The sequence below is a fragment of the Urocitellus parryii genome, chromosome 3 (genome assembly GCF_045843805.1).
Source record: "Urocitellus parryii isolate mUroPar1 chromosome 3, mUroPar1.hap1, whole genome shotgun sequence".
In the NCBI taxonomy this organism is placed as follows: Eukaryota; Metazoa; Chordata; class Mammalia; order Rodentia; family Sciuridae; genus Urocitellus; species Urocitellus parryii.
This window is the reverse complement of record NC_135533.1, coordinates 123,029,903-123,051,750: the sequence shown is the minus strand read 5'-3', so window position 1 is coordinate 123,051,750 and position 21,848 is coordinate 123,029,903. Positions and strand designations below refer to the sequence as shown.

The 21,848-nt window shown below is 48.9% G+C and overlaps 1 protein-coding gene across 4 annotated transcripts in view; it reads right to left on the bottom strand.

Annotated features, from left to right (window-relative positions):
• Positions 1 to 3,847: 3,847 nt before the first annotated feature.
• Stx2 (syntaxin 2) overlaps positions 3,848 to 21,848 on the bottom strand; it is a 31,743-nt gene continuing 13,742 nt past the window's right edge. The window contains exons 3-11 of one of the 4 annotated variants that reach the window (XM_026408039.2): positions 20,569 to 20,668; positions 17,454 to 17,528; positions 14,943 to 15,016; positions 14,100 to 14,208; positions 13,155 to 13,228; positions 12,914 to 13,051; positions 10,756 to 10,866; positions 8,784 to 8,905; positions 5,892 to 5,974 (exon numbers count right to left, since the gene is read on the bottom strand). In XM_026408039.2, coding sequence (XP_026263824.1) covers positions 8,825 to 8,905; positions 10,756 to 10,866; positions 12,914 to 13,051; positions 13,155 to 13,228; positions 14,100 to 14,208; positions 14,943 to 15,016; positions 17,454 to 17,528; positions 20,569 to 20,668 — 762 coding nt within the window. In that variant the 3' untranslated portion in view covers positions 5,892 to 5,974; positions 8,784 to 8,824. Of the gene's footprint in view, positions 5,975 to 8,783; positions 8,906 to 10,755; positions 10,867 to 11,370; positions 11,420 to 12,913; positions 13,052 to 13,154; positions 13,229 to 14,099; positions 14,209 to 14,942; positions 15,017 to 17,453; positions 17,529 to 20,568; positions 20,669 to 21,848 lie in introns of those variants that run through there. The other 3 variants (XM_026408038.2, XM_026408040.2, XM_026408041.2) reach the window with 3 other exon arrangements.

Below are 21,848 nucleotides of genomic sequence, written 5' to 3'. Positions count from 1 at the left end.
CACCACAGGCACCATCAAGAGTGCTAAGGCGCAGGCCGAAGCAGCCCTAGGTGCGTCCTGCCTGGCACCTCCAGCACCCGCTGCTTGAACCTGCCTGGCACCCACCCGGCACCCATCCGAGTCAGGATCTCCGCACTAGAGAAGAGCAGCTGGTTCCCCTTCCTGGAGCACAGTAAGGCAGAAACACTAGAGCGGCAGGGAGAAGCAGCTGGAGGCCCGCTCCCTCCACAGCAGCCTGCGGGGCCAGAGGTCTGGCCTCCTGGGAGTGGGAGAGGGAGTGCTCCTGGTGCTTCTGAAACAGACCCCACTGTCACATGGTATCACCTGTGACATTGTCACTGCCAACAAGACCGCAACTCCCTCACTACCCGCTGACAGGCAGCCGGTCAGAGTGTGCTATCGCGGACGCAGACCACACACGTCTGTCTCTCCACGGGGTCACAGTCCACTGAATAGAGGAATTCATTCACTGAAGACTTAGGGGCCACCTGGCAGGCCCAGGACAGGCAATCAAAGCTCTCACTCCTATCTTAATTTCTAGTATCTCCAACACTCAAGTCATGCTTCACACTTTAGCCAACTAGAGAGAGAGAGAGAGAGAGAGAGAGAGAGAGAGAGAGAGAGGATAGATGGTAGATAATGTATTCAGTAACATACACTTTACAGAGAGGCTAAGAAGGGTTAAGGCATCACCAAGGCTCAAAGGACTGAACTGAGAGTGGAGGCAGAGAACAGATACCAATGCAGAGTGACTGTAGGTGGTCTGATAAGATTAAGAACCGGAACCAGCCAAGAACTTGGTCAGGAACTCACACTGGGCCAGGGTCCACTGTGGGGATTTTCCTGGGCACGGCTCATGACGAGTGAACAGGTGACAGGGCCAGGTGCCTCTGTGTCCAGTCTCAAGGTGCTCCTCCCTTGCGGGCCTTCAGTAAGAGAGTCGATTCATTTGGTGGTCTAGTGTGTTCACTATTCTCATGGGCCTGGTTTTGCTGATCTAAGTGTCAAATGCCCATGTATCCGTGTGCTTCAGATTAATTCAAAAAGTTCACAGGCACTCATTTTTATTGGTATGACTGATTTATTTATCAGTTTAAACCTTCTGATAGTGCTGGGCAGGTGGTGGTTACTTACTTGTACAAATAAGGTGTAGAATCATTCCACCTCAACACTGAAACTCAAATCAGAGCAGTTCATGGAAAACTACTGCTTTATACTATGGAATCACCAGGGCAGGTGCAGCCTGAGAGCTGCTGTTCCACACACCATGGAGTCACCAGGGCAGACACAGCCTGAGGACTGCTGTTCTGCACACCACAGAGTCAACAGGGCAGGCACAGCCTGAGAGCTGCTGTACTACATACCATGGAGTCACCAGGGTAGGAACAGCCTGAGAGCTGCTATCCTACACACCGTGGAGTCACCAGGGCAGGCACAGCCTGAGAGCTGCTGTTCCACACCATGGAGTCACTCAGGGCAGGAACAGCCTGAGAGCTGCTGTTCTACACACCATGGAGTCACCAGGGCAGGCTCAGCCTGAGAGCTGCTGTTCCACACACCATGGAGTCACCAGGGCAGGCCTGATTACCTCAACAAAGTTTACAGTTGTTTTGTTTGGCTCAGATCTCAGCAGGGCCAGTGTGGCTGCTCTCTTTGGTCTCCTCTCCTGCAGAGGTTAACTGCAATCAGGAATGTGCCCAAAGGGAATCAAACAGTGTTTCAAAGCTGCCCTCTGGTGGGGACTTGAGGGTGCTGCTTATTCCCTCTGCTGATGGGCACTCAGGGGAAGGTCCCAGAGACATCCCAAGCCTGCTTAGGTGTCAAAGACCAGGATGCCATCTACTGCCAGGATGTGGGAGAACTGACCTGTGACAGGCCCGGGAGTTCAGGGCATTTTTTCTAGGCTCCCCAGTGGCAAGGCAGATGCCACTCCAGGAGGTGGAGATGCATGGATAACACTGTGGGTCCCCACGAGGATGCCTGGCACTGCCCAGTGGCCCTGGTGTGGTTGGTGGCCTGAGTCATGCTGGTGTTCCTTCGAGTTGCTCACACTTTCCTCATAGACCCACAGGTGGGCTGGGGCCGTGTCTGCAGAAAGGGAATGTGTTCCTGGGTGAGGGGATGTAATCTGGCATAGCTGAGTGCCCGTGAGCCAGGCTTTAGCACGGCCATGTGCAAGGCAGCTTGGTCCACGGACAAGGTACAGCAAGAGCCCCGTGAGCAGCTGTGACTCCTGGAAAGGCCTCTGGACACCTGGTCAAGACCACAGCGAGGCTCTGTTTAAATCCACTACTTAGGAGTAACCAGATTCCTAGAGAAGAGGCACCATATCCTTGTCCACCTCTGCTGTCACCTTTGGTTACCCCACACTTGGCCACCACTTCCCTGGCCTCTTGCTCCCCAGCTGCACTCCCTTTCCTTCATTTCCCTTTAAAAAAGACAGGAAGAAACCCTCCATTGGCCTCGGCAGGCTCCTGATGATCTGACACTGGGACCCTCCCACAACCCCTCAGCCAGCCACCTCCTGCCTCCCAACTTGCTGAGCCCCTTCCCTCTGGCCTTTACCCCAGCACTTGTTGGCCCACACCTGTGGAGCGTTTCCCAGGTGATGGCCTGCCCCTCTTCAAACACCCTTCTGCTGGGACAGTCAACCCTCCCACCTGACTTGGGAGCAGCTGCATTCTCCAATTGCTCTGACTGTGGGTACATCTGTGTACCCCCTCCCCCATGGTCCCATCTGGCCACTCTCAAGAGACATGGGCAGGATGAGGAACGAAGGTGGATGCCCGAGGTCCCCCACTGGCAACAACAGGAAGGGCTCGCCATTCACAGGCCTGAAGGGACAAGAGAAGCAGGATTTTTAGAGATAAGAGATGCCAAGTCCCTCGTGGTGGGCACTGCAACCATGAAGTAGCCTCACCAAGGCCCCGTTCTGACAGCCCACTGCCCCACCACGGTGACTACTTCAGAGGGCCCAGAAAGGCCAAGGTGGACTTGAATGTAGCCTGTCCCACCCTCAGAAGAGCCACAACAGCAGACAAAGTGGCCCAGCACGACCTGTCAAGTCACTGGCTGGCACACATCTGTGCAGACACAGGACGGCCCCAGGAAGGCAGGCTTCAAATAAACAACAGTTCGGCTGTGGAACCTCAGGTGGCCCGTGCCATCCATCCACTCCTGGGGAAGAAACCAAGTAAGCACACGGCGGGGACAGCTGCAGGCCAGCATCTAACTGGGCACAGCCACAGCAGGCAAGCTGTGGAGCCAGTCCCGGCTTCCAACGAGGCGTGGATGAAGATGTGATGAGCACCCAGAGCCTAACCTACCACCCTGGCATCCAACAAGGCGTGGATGAAGACGTGGTGTGAACCCAGAGCCTTATCCACCACCCTGGTGTCCAACGAGGCGTGGATTAAGATGTGGTGCGCATCCAGAGCCTTACCTACCACCTGGGTCTGCAGAAGAGTGGGTGGGCTGGAGGGGCTCCCGTCAAGCAAACCAGCCAGATTAGAAAGACAAGCATCCCAAGTTTCCTCTCATAAGTGGAATCTAAAACAAGACCCCAAGTGGAAGGGGACTGTTGGGAGGGAAGGGGCGGGAGGACCACAGGGTCAGTCAGAGCATAAAGGCCCAGTTTTGACAGAAGTCATGAGACACGCAAGAGCCTGAGAGCAGGACCCATGCTCAGGACAGAAGCCAGGGCAGGAAAACTGTGCCATGTCCCCAGCTTTTCATGTGATGTCCTAGACATGAACAAAAGATTGTGACAACATTAAACAATTTTCATCAATAACATTTTAAATGATCAGTTCACATTGCCCTGCACAATAATGACAACAGGTAACAGTGTTAGAAGAACAATTTATTAATGGACATACAACAAAATATCTCCCAAAAATCTTTCCAGGAATCATAAGACAGAGGTTGAGTATTTCTTTTAGCTCCTGAGAAATTCTTAAATGTAAACACAAGGTATTTTATTAATGATTAAAAAGTTAAACTGCAAATGTATTTTTAAAACTCTGATTCCAAATAGGGACAGGAGACCTAGGCATGTAAATGTGTCCCCTGAAAAGGACTTAAACATCCGAAGTACAAATCAAAGAGCATGTGCACAATCCCAGGAGCCCGCCCGCCACCAGAAGACACGGCCGCGGCAGGAGGGAGGCGAGGGCTGAGGCTGCTCAGAGGGACAGGGCGCAAGAGTGGAGAGGTGTCCAGGGTGGGCTTGGACACCCCCACACAGGGGTGGCAGCACCTCCAGCCGGGTAGGGTGTCTCCTGCAGCAGCTGCCCCAAGACCAGCATAGAGTAGAGCCAGAATCCCAAGGCACCTGGGTGCTAGGAGGTCTGCGGTGAGGAAAGACAAAAACCAGAGCCCGAGGCTGGACAGTGTGCGTGGGTGAACAGGGAGCTCCCTGCTGGGCAATCAGGGGCAGCACTCACACTTGGTGACGGAATCAGCACGTCTATCTCAGGTCGGACCCAACAACACCAAGGGACAGTCAGGGCTCATCTGCTCTCAGAGCATGAAGCTGCTGGGCATCTTCATGTGCCCAGGACTGGCTCCTACCTCAATAGCTGTCCATTCACCCACTCAGCCATCCTACTCAAATATTAATAAGCAAGAAAACTGTTTAAGCATCATAGTTTTAAACAGTTTTCTTTGAAAATTAACTTGGAGAGTTCCACAGACTATCAGGTACTTAAGAGCATTTAAGGCCAGGCGTGGTGATGCACCCCTTTTGATCCCAGCAACTTGGGAGGCTAATGCAGGGTGACTGCAAGTTTGAGACCAGCCTCAGCAACTTAACAAGGCCCTATGCAACTTAGCAAGACCCTGACTCAAAATACAAAGGACTGGGGATGTGGCTCAGTGGTAAAGCACCCCTGACACTTTAAGTGTGTGTGGGGGGGAAGGCTTTAAGTGATTTACACATTTATGATTTGTACATTTATATTTATGAGAATTTCTCAATGTCTAGGAATAATCTTTTTTGAGTTTTGAGAGTGGCTAAATTTCAGTCACATCACTGTCTTAAATTCAGACACCATCAATGCAGTCAGGGAAACACAACCCTCACCTTTAATGAACAAAGAAGAGACCACTGTCTTTACAATGCAGTAACTAATAATTTATTCCTGTGAGTCCTGGAACAGGTAGAAATGAGCTAACTACACAGTCCGACTTTCCTGGAGGGCAGCAGGCACATCACACTCCCCAAGTCAAGACCCACAGAAGGCACCTGAGAGGCAGGAAGGCTCTGATGCCAACATTTGCTGTGGTAACAGCAACTCGGCACACGGCCATTCAAAGATGGCCCCAGATTATGACGCTTCCAATTTCCTTCACGTGGGAATATTTAACATATAAAAATGCGGTAAATGAAGATGTTAATATATTAAGCATTTAAAATAATAGAAATCTTACAAAACAACTCTGTGATAATAAAAATTATTTCTGTAAACAGGACATCAACACACATAGTACAAAAGCCTCTTAATTAATATACGTTACCTGGGAGAAGGGGAGAATAATCTAACGCTTCGTAACATGGAGTAATCCTAATTAAACTTGACCTGCATTCTCAACACTGCATATCTTAAGAATTGAAATTGTCAATAATTCCTTATTTCAAGGCCACTGAAGCAAGCATCACACTGTCAACTCTGCGGTGTACCATCTGGAGCCCAAGGCTGTGTGGCCTGCGTCACACCCTTGGGCGCAGGTGTTTTCAGCACACGACGTCCCACTGTGCCTGTCTCCTGGCTTCACCAGGAAGAAGCCAGCACCCAGCACAGTGCAGGGTCTGAGAGTCACTCAGAGCAGAGAGGAGGCAGACTTTGTTGAAGACGTGTTCAGTCTCCAAGGATAAACAGCTCCTGGGATGTGGTTGCTATGACAATGTTGTTGCTAGGATAATTCCAAGGATCACAAGCAAAATAATTACACAAATAATAATGAACATCATTTTCTGTAAGATAAAGAAAAACATTAATTTGCAATATATCAAAGAAATCAACAGTGTCATCTCCTAACAAAATCCTGATATTTGGGATAGTTTAAAATAAAAGACCATTATTAAGAATCCCTACAGATCAGAGAAAAGTAGGGAACAAGGAAAACTCCACAGTCAAAGTATTAAGTTGGGGACATGTGCTTATTAGACTAAACCAATTATTAATTTAAAATATGTGCTATTAAAGCAACCACTTGCCTCTGGAGGGGAATGGTGCAGTGCGGCTTCCTGTGTGTAATAATAGGTCCTTTCCTTTGATAAATACTTTCCTTTGATTAAAACAAATTCCAGAACTGCTGTTAATTGGATATATCATACATCTTTTTAAAAGCTTGAATCAATTTATTTCTCATTGACTAAAAAAATCCCATTTACCCTGTTTTTCGTCTAAGCATGTGCGTGTGTAAGAGATCAACCAGACACTGACTCGGTCCTCCACAGGCGTGGCCTAGACGCAGGGCAGGCACAGCACAAGGCACTTTCCTCCTGTGAGCAAGCATCCTCACACAACAAAGTTGAACCACCTATAGGTGGGTCTCCCGCAGAAACCCACCTGAGGGAGAAGCAAAGAGAGGGAGGCCCTGGATTCCAGCCCCAGCACAGGAAAGGATGGAAGCAGGAAATAAGTAAATCCCATCTGCTGAACCTGGGCAGCTCCAAATTAGCAGCAAGCTGAGAGCCGTCAATTATAGCAAGACTCATGAAGCTACCCAAGGCCAGACCCCCAGGCATCTGCAAGGGAGCTCTGGGCTAAGGACCTGTGGACACCAGATCCCTTTGGATTTGGCACCCCCTGTCCGCGGGGTGTGGATTTTCTGACAGTGTTGTGTCTCTTCGTCCCCTACGTCTCACTGCGAGCTCCGGCTGGCACCCTCCTCGAGCACCTCTTGCCCTGGCCTCCCATCCTTCCTCCACAGCCATTTGTCCTGCGCCTCAGGACCTGTGACTGTCTCTGCCTGGAGCCGCCCTGGGAGCCCCCTGCTCTGGCCCTCTCCTGCAATTCTGCAGCTGGTGCCACACAGGTGTGCACTTCCCTACTACATCTGGCTTGCAGAACAGTGGCTTTTAGGGAGCAGGAATTCAGGTGTACGCCTGCACCCCACGTCCATGTATTTAACACCCATCTCATCTAAGCTGGTGAAGGGCTGGCTCTGCTGCCAATGGTACCTAAACCTCGGGGCCCATCTCTTCCCATGTAAGGCAAGTGTCTCTTCTGGGCTGCAGAGCTCTCAGGATCAGGCAGCTCCAGAGAGAGACCTGGGCCCTGCCCATCCCACAGGGCAGGAAGGTGGAGTGCCTAGACTCTAGGAAGGCATCGACAGGATTTGCTTGAGGGTGAAAGAAAAAAAGGAAATGCTTTTTTCAAAAGCATAATTAGTGTCATCAATCCACCTTCATGTCCAAAACTACGTACATGAAGGAGGTCAGTTTGTGCTCCTTCTTACTTATAGGCACCAGGCAAAATGGCCAGCTGGCCTGAGGTACAGGTTCAGCCCCACTCCCAGGGGGGCCACGCCAAAAGAACCTTCTTTTACTCAATAACAACACTCAGAAGCATCCATGAAAAGCAGTACATCTCAGTGGGCCCAAACAAGAAACTGCAACTTTAGCACAAACACATTCAACTATCAAGGGGCTAAAAAAGTACAACTCATATTTTAGAATTATGAAGCTATTAAAAATACCATTATTTTAACATATGCCATTTTTCAACAAAGCCAAGAGGAAAGCATTAGGAAAGAAAGACACATAGAAACAGGCCGAGTCCTCCCACATCTAGAGAACAAATGCTGACAAGAGCAGCAGCCAGCGCACACTGAGGGACACTCAGCAGGGCCTCTGGGCCTGCGCACCTGTCAGACCCGGACTGCAAAAGCTTCTCATCCTCTCATTGCAGCGCTCCCAGAAAGCAGACCTCAGGGCTGCGGTGCCAAGTGACGGCCCCGGCTCGGACCCCAGCACTGCCGGGGGAAACAAGCAAGGAGTCAGACTGACAAGCAGGAGGGAACTGGGCAGGACAGGATCCCTTTCTGCCCTGACCTTAAACAAACAGAAACAAGGCACCAAGAGACCGAGCATCTGAGCCACCTTCCTGTTCCCAGCACCGCATCCCCATGCCCGGCGCCCTGACGCTCCAGTCACAGTCACCGAGCTCTTGCAGAGGAGTGAGTGACGGGAATGCCCAGGCTAACACACCAGGCAGGAAGGGGAACTCCAAGTGCAGAAGGAGCCCTGCACACAGAGCCTGCAGGCACGGGGAAGGAACTCAGTGAACAAGACGATGGCACTTTGGGGAAACCAGATCTCTACACTGACTCCTTGAAGAATGGCCATGCGTGTGACTCAACTCCTGCAGCTCCAACAGAGACCTGAAAACACACCTGCTGTGTGGAGAGGCTGGTGGAGGACCGCTTCCAGTCAATGTTCTCCTAACTCCAGCTCCAACCTCCAATCCCACAATAAAATGAGTTTGTGTGTCTGACAAAGTGATTTTCAGTTGTTGACGTTATTCTAAAAGTAATGACTTAGGAGCTAGATTACAACGTTAAATGTTAGTTCTTAATGGAGGGTTATCTTCATTGGCACAGCTGTGGCCTTCACTGAAGGCCCCTGAGCTGGAGTGAGAGGGTCCCAGCACCACAGGAAGCGGCCCTGCATGGGCCTGGGCAGCTGCCCACATGCACATGGTGGCAGTGCTCAGGGCCGGGCGGTGGCAATCCCTGAGCGAGAGAGGGAAGGAGGAGTCAGTGGGTTAGTTACTTACTGCTGCCCTGTTGGGGGCAAGCGCCAGCATCAGCCACACCGTCACTTGCCAACTGATAAGCCAATGATTAGAGCAAGTATGGCGACCACAGCCACTGCCACAGCAGCAATTATCCACTTTTTCTGTCAAAGAAAAGCAATTGGTTATCCCATGGTTGGCTGCACATCCCCATATTAAAGATGCACGTTCCTGGAGACAGGATGGTCCTCAGAACTAATCTTATACTCTGTGTTGCAGGACATTGGCTGACTCCTGCCAGGTAATTTTCGGTTCTTGAGAGTGACGTGATTTACAAGATCAGGCTGCTCAGAGACCAAATGATCAGTCACTCGAGGACACTGGGTGCCTCGATGGGGTGCCGCATAACCCCATAGCTTCTGTACATTTCTGACAGACAGAAGTAGGTGATTTTCTGTGTGTACAAAGCCACACAGCCAGTCCCGGGCACTGGGAGCAGGCACCTTGCCTGGGAAGCCCTGCCTTGTCTTGCCTGTGTTGTAGGCAGTACGTCATCGCTGCTCCCAACACACCACAGGGACATGACCATCCACAGACACTGCCTAAGCTCGGGCACTGTGCAGCCCCCAGGGTAGCCCTGGATGTCAGCAGAGGACACGCTCAGCAGCAGGCAGGACAGAGCAGAGCATGGAGCAGCTGGGGGTGAAGGCAGCAGGCTGGGCAGCTTTGGCTATCAGGCGTTTCACCCAACAAACAGGGGTGATGTCGGAGCCATGCCTGGCACACAGGTGACCCGCTGAGCCCAGGCAGCACACAGTCCGGCTTCTCTGCAGCGTGAGGAAGCGTGTGCCACACCCCCACCCTTCCTCTCTGTGAGCCAAGCTGCCCATGGACACCTCCCTGAAGGGGCAGGCTCAAGTCGTGGAGACAGGGAGGAAAGTCAAGGTCAACTGTGTGCCCAGAACTAGCTGGGCACTTCATACCTGGACCTCCCCCTCAGTCTATGTTAAGAGTCGGTGTCTTAAAGAAGGGTGACACAGAACAATGTGGGCAACCACACCTTACACTTCGAATCTAAGGAACACACTCAGCCAAGCCGGCAGGGGTGCCAGGCTGTGCCTCTGCGGTTGCCTCTGAGCATACTCCAGCCGACCCCACTGAAGAGAGCCTCTGTGGACAGCCCACGGAGATGCCCCAGCCCACACTGAGCACATGGCCTCTGAGGGTGGGTGGAACTGAGAAGCCAAACAGCCCTCAAGGTGAGCGTGACAAACATCCCACGCAGACTGGTGCTCCATGCTGGGAGATGAACAGGCAGCCCGGCCAGCACACACCACGGGCGGTTCCTGGACCCCAGTGAGAGTCAACTGCAGTTTCGGGGTTCCTTGGAAGAGCTTGTTAACTATACATGAGGTGACACCCCTAAGATTCAGGTAAAGATGTCAAAACTCACTGACAAGCTTACATGCTCCTCAGCATCTGTCTGGATGTAGCCAAATGTGGAAATCCATACCCACTGGAGGGGCAGGCCTGCAGAGCCCTGAGCTGGCTAGCAGCTTTCAACTATGCTCTGGGAACACCCATCCCAGGCAAGAGGGCACCTGTCTTTGAGGAAAGACAGGTTCTTTCCTCCAACCAATTATCAAATAATCTGAGTGAGGAATAAATGTTTACTGCTTAAAACATGTAACCAACGACTCCCAAACTCCCAATCCCATCAGTTAGCTCCCTTCAAATAACACCTGGGAAACAGAACTCAGGGACTGAGTGCTCCCTGCCACGGGTCAGTGGTAGCTCCATCCTGTGAGGAGCTCCTGTAACTGAGAACACGCGTGGCCCATACTCCACTTACCTGCTGTGCTTTAAGACTGTGCTAATGATCACCAACTTTCAACCAGATATCTAGGTAAGGGATTGTGCTCCTGGCTCCCTCTCCAGCAGACTTACATGACTGCATCCCAACTTGGACCCAAGCCAGGGAAGAGCCACCTCGGTGGTCAGAGACCGAACTCACCCTTCTGGCTTTGCTGTGGTATTTAAGGGCTTTCTTGGTCTCCTCTTTAGCGTGCTCCACATAGTCTGCAGCATTCGTCACGTTTTTCTCTATGTTGTTGATCATTTCGCCCTTAAAACACAAAGTTTCAACCTTAGAAGACGTTTTCAAAATGACTCACCTATGTGTCTTCAGAGAGCCACCAAACAGTCTTGACACAGACACAATGTGCATGAGATGGACGTCACGTCTGCATATGTAAGGAAAGTGAGAGGGAGGACACCGTGAATATGCAAAGCGAAGCCATCCCAACTCGATCGCATTCAAAACCAACCAAGGGAGCAGCAGAGCTGGCGACCAAGGCACGGGCAGGCACCAGGTAGGCACCAGGCAGGCCCGGCAGTAAGCCCCACAGACAGAAGGATGGAAGGGGGAGCTTTGGGTCACACAATGCTTTACCACTAGCCTAACAGTCCACACAAGGCCAGCAGCTTTCCAATAGGCGGGAGCCCACTGCTAGTCCTTGGAAACACCAGGAAGCTAACCACAGCTGTGTCTGACATTCTTGACTGAATGAATGAACACACACACAGCCCAACCCCTTCGGGGCCACACAGGCCAGGGGGGATGCGTTACCTGGGTGCTGTCCTCCAGGAGACACCCTGCAGCAGAGACGAGCCAAGTGCTGAGGAGGAGGGAAGGCGACTCACCACCCACACGTCAGCCCCCAGAAGCCCTGAGGCGCACGGGGACTGGAGCACGCAGCACAGCTCCGACAGCCCCATGGGGCGAGAAGCTCTCCTAGCGGTGCGCCAGGTGCTGCACCCGCACAGGACAGTGACAGTGACAGCCTGGGGTGTCCTGGAGTATCTACAGCTATAAAGATTAAACTACTGTTCTTACTGTATCATGTACTCCCTGAAATAAGACCCCAGCCGCCACCAGATCCCTCTCTAGTTCTTGAGCCCTGCCTGAGCAGCAAGGGATCCGCCCCAAATCAGAAGGGTACCTCTGCCCACCCATCCCTGGCTGTGGGTTTCTTGTGGCAAATGCATGGTACTGCAGTTTTCCACACAACTTTTTATGATAAAACTCCTCAAAATAAACAGGGCTCTTTAAAAGGCTGGTGAAGCGCATGGGAATGACCTGTGTGTGTGAATGGTTCCCCACCCTGTCTTGGCAATCCAGGTAGTCACAGAAATGACCCAGTATCAGCCTTCTTGGAAGCATGCATCCTCCAAAACACTCTAAGGAAGCAAGAAGAAGCTGCTCAGAAGGGCTGGTGGGAGGCTCCAGCCTCACCTGGGCTCTGAAGGCCACTGGGCAGTCCAGACTCATCCCAGGCACATGGCTACACAGAGTGTCACCTGCTGTGATGGCACTTCTCTCCAGTGCTCCCAGGGGGTCTCCCCACCCTCCTCTGCTCTCTGCCTACACGCAGGGCAGACCAAATGCTGTGGGTACAAGCCTATCTGCACCGTGGCCTGCGTGCCCCTAATGCTTACTCCTGCATACACTCCCCATAGTCACTGGGATGTGGCTCTCAGAGGAGACTTGAAAGTCTATGTGTTCAGAGAGGAGAATCCACAATTTAATCAGACTGGTATATTTCCTTCCTTTGGAAACACTGTTCTATGTAGCTGTGTTCATGCCATGTGTGTTTATACAAAAATTTATATTTACACATATAAATGGATATATACATAAAAATTTAGTATCTACCTTAATTTTTTTTAATTTTACAAAAACATTTGCATATTTCATTAAAAATTCTCCACAAGCAGAAAGTCTCTGTTGCCTCTGACTGTCTAAATGGCTGTATGGGACACGAGCACACCATAACTCAATTTACTAGACAAGCTCCCTGCTGTTGGAACCTTGAGCTGTACCCAGCATTTCAGCATAAGACTTTTTTTATTTTTTTAGTTGTTGATGGGCCTTTATTTTATGTATGTATATATGGTGCTGAGAATTGAACCCAGTGCCTCACCCATGCTAGGCAAGCTCTCTACCTCTGAGCCCCAGCCCCAGCCCCAGCCCCAGCCCTCAGTCACACTTAACACTATAATTAACTTTTAAATTTTGAGATTAGCTCCAAAATCATGGCTGTTCTGAATAAGAGTGGGCTCAAAGGTGAGACGTGGCACGAGGCACCTGGTTAGAGAAGGTGCCAGATTACCTGGGTCTCCACAAACATGGCCATGTCCATAAACATTTCGTGCAGCTCCCGGATGCTGGTCTCCAGCTTCATGATGTCCTTGTGGCGTGACTCAATCTCATTCAGAGCTTGTCTAGTAATTTGTGAATCTGATATAATCTTTAAAAACAAAAATAAGAATATGAATGAGCTCCCAACTAGTCTGGAAGTCAGAGAGAGGAAAACCCATGTGGGTAAGGATGGGGGCAGCTGCCGGACTCACATCCGAGGTAAAGATGGACGGCTTTCCACTCTCCAGCATCTCCTCCAGCTCCTCGTCTGTGGTGGTCCTCCCGGCTGAGAGGTGACAATGGAGACCACGCTCAGGGTGTGGCATCACTCAGAGACAGTCTAAACCCTGACTGAGGCACCAATGCTTTGGACAGCTTTTCTACCTCCCCATGCACCTTCCTAGGCAGCTGTTAACAGTGCCACTGGGAGAATCAGAAGCATGGGGCAGCTGTCTCAGGGTGGGGTCATGCAGCCCGCCTGTCCTGCCACACAGCACTAAGTCCTGTGGAGAGGACAGCAGGGGTTCCTACAAAGGGGGCGGAGCTAGCACAGCAGGTCAAATGGAGGAGCAAATTGTGAGAGGCCCATCTCCCATCCACAGGGTGGGAGGGGCTCCAGGACAGAAATACTTAAACACATAATGAGTGAAGTTTCCGAATTAGATTAAAACTTTCAACTGGGGCTATAGCTCAGTGGCAGAGCGCTTGCCTAGCATGCGTGAGGCACTTGGTTCGATCCTCAGCACCGCATAAAAATAAATAAATAAAATAAAGGCATTCTGTCAATCTACAACTAGATTAAAACTTTCGAAATTTCAATAATCAGAAAATAAAATACACTTGCTTAGAATTTTTTTGGTGTAAATAAATGACAGGTTTGATTGATTCAAGGTCCAAGAAGCGTGAGGAGAGGCCTTTAGTTTTTATGACATTGGTGACAACAGAGATGGAATTAGTAGTTTGGAGTGAAAATACTTTGCAGTGAGGCCTCAAGGAAAGAGGAGGGTTTTTTTTTTTTCCTTTTTCTTTTTTTTTTTTTTTTTTTTTTGTAGTGCTGGGGCTTGAACCCAGGGCCTTGTGCATGCGAGGCAGGCGCTCTACTAGCTAAGCTATGCCCCGAGCCCAAGGAAGCATTTTCAACAGTTTTTCTTACTCACTTATTTCCAACTGGCGCTGAATGCGTCCTTTGCTTCGCTCCCGAAACAAAGTCTGAGCTTCGTTGTACTCTGTCATGACTTCCACAAATTTTCTAGACAGTACAGAATGCTAAGAACATGAAAAAAAAAAATCAATGAACATACAATTAATATATAAAATGATTAAAATTAACATATAGCATATAATAAAACCATTATTCTATTAAATGGTCTGTGAAAACCTTATAGTTCAGAAACTCATTCTATTTATGCTACTCCTTCAAACGGGAAGTAAGAATAGCCAAGCGGTGCCCTGTAACAGAACCTATGCAAGCACCACGTACACCACCCTAACTTTCATAAACAACTTCATTGTCCACACGTGTCCACCGTGCTTCACAGAGGTTATGACTCCCGGTCACAGGCCTTACTAATGCAGAGTAAGGCTGAGGGAAAGCAGGCTGGCCAGAGCTCATGAGCTGCAGCACCACTGTAGGGAGGGCTCTACACTCTGGTTCCTCTCTGAACATTGTGGATCCACTGAAGCCAAGACCACACCACTGACAGAGCTCTGCTCACAGAAGAGAAGCCCACTGAGGGCTGAAAACACTTCTCCACACGGAAAAGATGTCATCGATAAATGACACTACAGTTTCACACAAAAATGTCTTGAGGATAAACACAACAGTAAAGACAGAATTAGTTTGAATTTGAAAGTAAAATGACTTACTCTAGGCTGGGCATGGGACTCAGTGGTAGGGAGCTTTCCTGGCATGTGCAAGGTCCTGGGTCCAACCCCCAGTGCCACACACAAAAAGGTTCTACTCTTCACTACTTCAATCTAAGTGAGGCTGGAAATCAAACCTGGGTTTTTCGTATCCGAAGATCCACAGATGTTCGATTCCCACTTTCATCCTGATCAAAACTTTGCTCAATGGCTAGGAACAAACAGGACAGAGTTATTTTTTAAATTTAAAAAACTGAAATATTTTGAGCCTAACCTCAGCTGTTTTTTTCTTACTCTTTGAAACATATCTTCTCTTAAAACTAGAATAGGCTGTCTTTTAAAATAATCCCCTGGAAAGACTGTCCATCAAGAGAGATTGTTTTACTACTCTTAGTAAATATGTATGTGTGGCTATCCATGTGCACAGAAAGACAACCATACATCTCAAAGACAGTTGCCATGGAGTGGGAAGGAGAAATAAGTCTGGAAGAGGCATAGGGGAAGCCAAATTCTTGAAGATGTTTTGTTTTATAGATTTTACTTTAGCTTGACATAAATACTTCACATAATTATAAAGCAAAATTAAATGTTTTAAAAAGCAATCTCTGGTTGGGCCTGGTGGTGCACACTTATAATCCCACTGACTCAGGAGGATCATGATTTTGAGGCCAGCCTCAACAACTTAGTGAGACCCTAAGCAACTCAGCAAGACCCTTTCTTAAAATAAAAAGTGAAAGGGCTGGGGTTGTGGCTCAGTGCCAGAGCACCTGCTTAGCATGTGTGAGGCACTGGGTTCAATCCTTAGCACCACATATAAATAAATAAAATAAAGGTCCATTGACAATTAAAACATTTTAATTAAAAATTAAAAATAAAAAGGGCTTGGGATATAGTTCAGTGGTCAAGCACCCAGGGATTCAATCCCCAGTGCCACAAAAAAAAAAAAAAAAAAAAAAAATTGCAATCTCCAGAATTAAAGAAAAATGAGACAAACCTAACTATAGATCAAGTTATTTAGCAACATCATCACACACAAAAGACCTATTCAAAGTGACTTAAAACCCAGGAATTTGACTGTATAGCTCATTAAGGTATATGTAGGGACAAACAAGTGACCAAAAAATTAAACCCCTGCCAGGCATGGTGGTATACACCAGCGACCCCAGCTACTTGGGAGGCTGAGGCAGGAGGCACACAAATGCAAGCCAGCCTCAGCAACTTGTGGTATTACCCTGTCACAAAAATTTTTAAAAAAATTTTTAAACAGGGTTGGGGATGTAGCTCAGTGGTCAAGTGCCCCAGGGTTCAATCCCTGGCACTACCAAAAACAATCAAAACAAAAAGTGCTGAGGCTGGAGCTCTGTGGTAGGACACTAGCCTATCATGTGCAAGGCCCTGTGTTCCATCCACAGCAACACAAAAAATTTAACAAATGACTGTCTTAGGTACTCACACTCTTTTTTTAATTATTTTTTTTTATTTACACATGACAGCAGAATGCATTACAATTCATGTTACACAAATAGAGCACAATTTTTTTCATATCTCTGGTTGTATATAAAGTATGTTTACACCATTTGTGCCTTCATACATACAAAGATGTTGTGTCTGCCAATAACTAAAAAAAATAAAGAAAGAAAGAAATCATGATTTATCAAAAAAAAAAAGGAGGTGCCGGGGCTGGGGCTCAGCAGCAGCACACTTGCCTGGCATGTGTGAGGCACTGTGTTCAATTCTCAGTACCACATATACATAAAAAAAATAAAGGTCTATCAACAACTAACACACACACACACACACACACACACACACATTTTTAAAAAAAAGAAAAAGGAAGTTCTGTTCACTGCAAAGACCCAGAAGAAGGGGCCAAGCCACTGGCGTGTCCAGCAGTGCTAGCCCCACCGGCTGGCCCTGGCTCCTGAGTATCGCTCTCAGCTCACTGAATGGCACCGTCACCCCAGGAGCAGGGCTGGTCCCGGTCAGGCACAGCAGGCACACATCTGCTGCAGCACATCTTTCTCCAGACCAGGAAAAGGCAGCCTCTGTTTGATCCTGCCCAAGCCTGGAGCCGGCAGCAGCCACGGCTGTAACACTGAGTGTCACGGTGGCTGCTGTCCTCAGACACCTGCAGTGTGGCTGGAAGGCCATCAAGCAACAGCACAACAATACTAAGTGCTTCAGCCCCTGGCCATGAGTCAGTGCATCCAAATACACACAGATGCTCTAAAGATGCTCTAATTAAAAACTGTGAGGCAGAGGGGCTGGTGTTGTGGCTCGGCAGTAGAACACTCACCAAGCACGTAGGAAGTGCTGGGTTCGATCCTCAGCACCACATAAAAATACATAAATAAAATAAATGTATTGCGTCTAACTACAACTAAAAAATAAATATTTTTTTAAAAAAGTATTTTAAAAAACTGTAAGGAAGAGAAAAGCAATAGTTCACATTCCCACCATCAATAATCATACATAAGACTGCATTTAAACTTAGGGGCCAGGGCTCGGGCTCAGTGTAGAGTGCTTGCCTAGCATGTATGAGGCCCTGGGTTCCATTTTCAGCACCACATACAAATAAATAGAATAAAGGTCTATTTACAACTAAAATAAATATTTTTTAAAATAAATAAATAAATAAACAAACTTACACTTTAACTTGGCTCGAATTCTGTTAGCAGTTTTCTTGATTTCTTTGTTCAAATCTTCAAGCTCGTCTTTTATTTCTTTAAAAATGTAAAAGAAGGCACTGAGCTATAAAATTCGATGAAACTAATGTCCAATCAATTTACACAAAACAATCTCCATGGCAGAGCTTCTTTTTCCTTGAGAAGACCCACACCTTCAGGGCTGGAGACACAGCTCAGTTGGCAGAATGCTTGCCTCAAATGCTCAAGGCCCTGGGTTCCCCAGCACCAAAACAATACAAAACAAAACAAAAAACCTACACTTTCAATGGCAGTTCCCCAAGGGTGGCCCACGGCCCAGCTGCCTTCAAGTCAGACCACAGGGCTCAGCCACCACACAGCCCTCAGTGCCGGAGCCTTCTCCACCAGAACCTGGGAGGGGGCACGATTCCAGCCCCCACCCATGACCTGATGAAACAGGTGGCAAAGACACTGCTGCCTCCCACCGCAGGGCAGTGGCCAGGCACTGTGCCTGCCCCTCCTCAGGTCCTCGGTGTCCCCACTGCCCTGAGGCAGGCCTGGCTCCTAGAGCCTCAGGAGCAGACCAGGGGCCTGGTTCTTCTCTGTGAAGGTCCCGTGCCAGCAGCTGGCTGACAATCAAACAATTCCCAACAGTGACTGAGAGCGCCACAGGCCTGCAACTGGGAGGCTCACCCCAGAGGCCAGTCCTGGTACAGTCTGATGGAAGAGCAGAAAGACACACAAAGCGGGCAGAACTTAACAGACAGCAAGGGAGGGTAGGAGAATTAGCTGAAAGGCCAAGGCCACCTTCAGGAGGAGGATCCTGAGGGAGGCAACAGAGGCTCTGCAGGCTCCCAACACAGCAAGAAGACCTCAGGCAGCACAGCAGCACAAGGCTGGGAGCCCTGGCCCCAGTTGAAGTGACCCTCTGTGGAAGTGACCAGAGACAGGCCAGGCCCCAGAGTTTCTGGTTTCTTCCACAAGCAGTAGTCAGCACTGAAGTTTTCAAAGCAAAGGAAGAGTTCCAAAAAGCTACACTTTAGAAAGGTTATCTGTTACTAGATTAAACCAGAAAAACCCAGAGACTAAAGCACAGAAACCATCTTGCCCATGGCCTCCTCTGTGAACACCTTTCCAGAGGCCCCAGGGGTGCTCCTCCATACTGCCCAACCCGCATCTAAAACGCATGGGGTGCTTCTGGTCCTCACAAAGACTGGAGAAGCTACTCGCATCCGGAACCAGGAATGGCACTAGATGGTACCACTCAAAAAGAACTGACCTGCACACCTTCCAGAGGGACATGGCATTCACACAGGAATCCACTGTGCATTAAGGAATACTTTCATTTGTATAATTCCAGCACACAGTAGATCTTCAGGAGTCCACTACTGTGAGACTGGAAGGAAGGCTGACCTCTGGAGATGTCAGCAAGAGCTATTCTGACTACTCTTGAAAACCACATGAGAAGACTACTATTGCTGTCTGCACGGCAGCACCTAGGAGCCTGCCTGTCCCCTGGGTCTGTGGATAGCTGGACACTCAACTCTCCCACTTCCTCTCTCCCTCCTGCTTGACCTAGCAGAAATCAGGGCCACCTGTTTCTTTGGGAACAAAGAACAAGAAGGGAACAGGAGCCCTTTGCTAAGGCACCATCCTGAACTCCTTCTCCTAGGACTCATTACTGGGGTAAGGGGGTAACTGTACTTTGCTTTTTAAAAAAATTGTTTTCAGTTGTAGATGGACACAATGTCTTTGTTTCATTTATTTATTTATTTATTTAATGTGGTGCTGAGGATGGAACCCAGTTCCTCACACATGAGAGGCAAGCGCTCAACCACTGAGCTACAATCCCAGCCCCGTACTTTGCTTTTTAGAGACCAAGTAAGCCTCTGGACATGGCTTCCAAATCTGGGGTTCACATCCAGTCACACAGCAGACAAAAAGCAGCAGTTTTACCTAAAGCCCAAAAGGAACTGCTCTGAAATATCAATAGCTCTGAATTCATTCAGAAAACAGTTATATCTGCTCTTAGTGGCAAAAAAAAAAAAAAATAGCTTTGGAGGCAACATTACTCAAAAGAATATCTGGTCTTTAGACACATGAAGTCTCCCTAAGAACTGAGCAGAGTGGTGACAAACGCCACATACAAAGTTACCTGGGCACAAGTGTCAGACCAAGCAAGGCCACACAGGCATCTGTGTGGCAGGACCCCCCCAGTCACTACTACGCTGAGGACGTCAAACTTTCCAAGAGAAGACAGCCACAAAGCAGCCCACAGATATGCGTGGCCACAGAGTGTGTGTCACCAACCATCTAAGTCCTTGGCCGGGCTCCAGGAGCACACTTTGGGAAACATTCTATTAAGTCAGAAACAGGACACCTACTGAGCCCATAACATCATTTTATAAGACATGTGAAATCTTATTAAAAAATGTATTCTCTTTTGATTTAAAACCAAGTTCTTATTTTTCTAGTGCACAGATACTAAATAATCTAACAAAAAGCATATCTGCTTTTAGCTTTTTTTTTTTTTTTTTTTAACAATTTTGCCCCATAATGGCAACTAGATTCTGGCTTGTGGCCATGGCTCGCTCAGATCTGAGTTTACCTTAACGGTCGTCCACACACAGATCCAGGGGATGCTGCACCGCCAACAACCGCAGCTACCTAAACTCACTTGCTCAAAGCTGTCTGCAGCAGACACTGCGCACACACCTCACAGGAGCTTTCCCACAGACCCTGAGCCCCTCTAGGCCTATCTTGTCCTTCCACGGGCTCTGACAAGTAAAGGCCATTTCCAGACCCCTACCTCCTACTAACTGGCCTGAATACAAAATTCTGTCATTCTTGTCCAAAAGTGCCAAGACATGGACTTCAGGTCGAATCACCATTCTGCAATGTCATTTCAATGCTGCTTTGGATCTCACACCAGTGGTCCTCCCTGGATGGACGCTGGGCCACTTGGAGATTTGGGGATACTGTGTGGTGGCATAGACACTGGAGTTCATGCAAGCACCTCGCTCCACCAACTGTGACGCTAGAGCTGAGGCCTGTGCTGTAGGCAGCAGGAGAGAAAGCAGAGATAGACAGACAGGCTTTCTTACAGCCGACAACTCACTTCCTTCTGGGTTTGGAGCAGAGAGAATGATGCTGTGGTTTTTCTTCACATCTTCCACATACTGAGCTACTTTGGCTATACCATTCCTGATCTCCTCCACCTAGGGGAGACACAAAGAGGATCACCTGGGGCGAGTGCAAACTTTCTATCACTTTTCATTACCTAAAAAAGGAGGAATAGAGGGGAAATAGTTGAATAAATACCACATAAAGAAATAAGAACCTTTCCTATTCGTGATATCATTAAAAACAGAGCGAGAAAGGTATCATATCCCTGCATTTTAAGATGAGCTTCGATACTCACCAGCAAACTCTGCAGACTATCAAGCCCCAGGCATCACTGTGGGTAGTGCCAACATGGGCCCAGCCCTCGTTGGGGAGGGGTGCGCCCTGCAGAGTGCCTACAGGAATGTCCTCCTGGGGATGGCTGCAGCTCACATGGCCAGCCTCTCCTGTTCATTACCTTTGTTCTCTAAGTGGACTAAACTGGTCAACATTCATTTAAAACCTAATGTCCTCATTGTAAGATCTTTCCAGGCTCCACAACGGCCCTCCAGATCAATCCCAGGATCTGTGAACGTTAACTTCATACAGCAAACCACCCTTTACCCATGTGACTTTGAGATGGGAGATTGTCCCGAGTCATCCAGGCTGGCCCTGGACAGGGTCACAATGTTCTCAGGGAGAAGAGGATGGCGAGCTGGCTATGGCTACAGGAGGGACAGATGACCACTGAGGTAGGAGGCACATCTACTGGAAAACAGTCGTCACAACCCATTACACATGGTGGCCCATGTCAACATCCCACTCCTGGCACAGGGAACACATCCCTTTACATGGCAAAGGGACTCTGAGTTGGGAGATTATCCTGGATTATCTGGGCCATCCAATGTAACCACAAGAGGCCTTCCACACAGAACCTCAGGAGGAGACAGGATGATGGGATCAGGCTGACAGGTGTGCTGGGAGGGCAGAAGAAAGGGCTGCAGGCAGGCCAGGACTTCAGGCACCTCAAGGGCAGGGGAGGAAAAGACAGGGCGTGCTCTCCTGCAGCCTCTGCTGCGCAGCCCTGGCCACACCTTCACTTCAGCCTGTGTGACTGCTGCAGAATGCTGGACTCTGGAGCTGTAGAACAATAAATCTGTGCTCTTTTAAGCTCTCAGGTTTGTAGTGACTTGTTACAGCAGCAATACACAAATATTATGCACTAATTTAACATATTTTTATGGGAAAAAATATTTTCCCAAAAATAAAATCAGTGAAAGTAGCAGCGGTGATTGA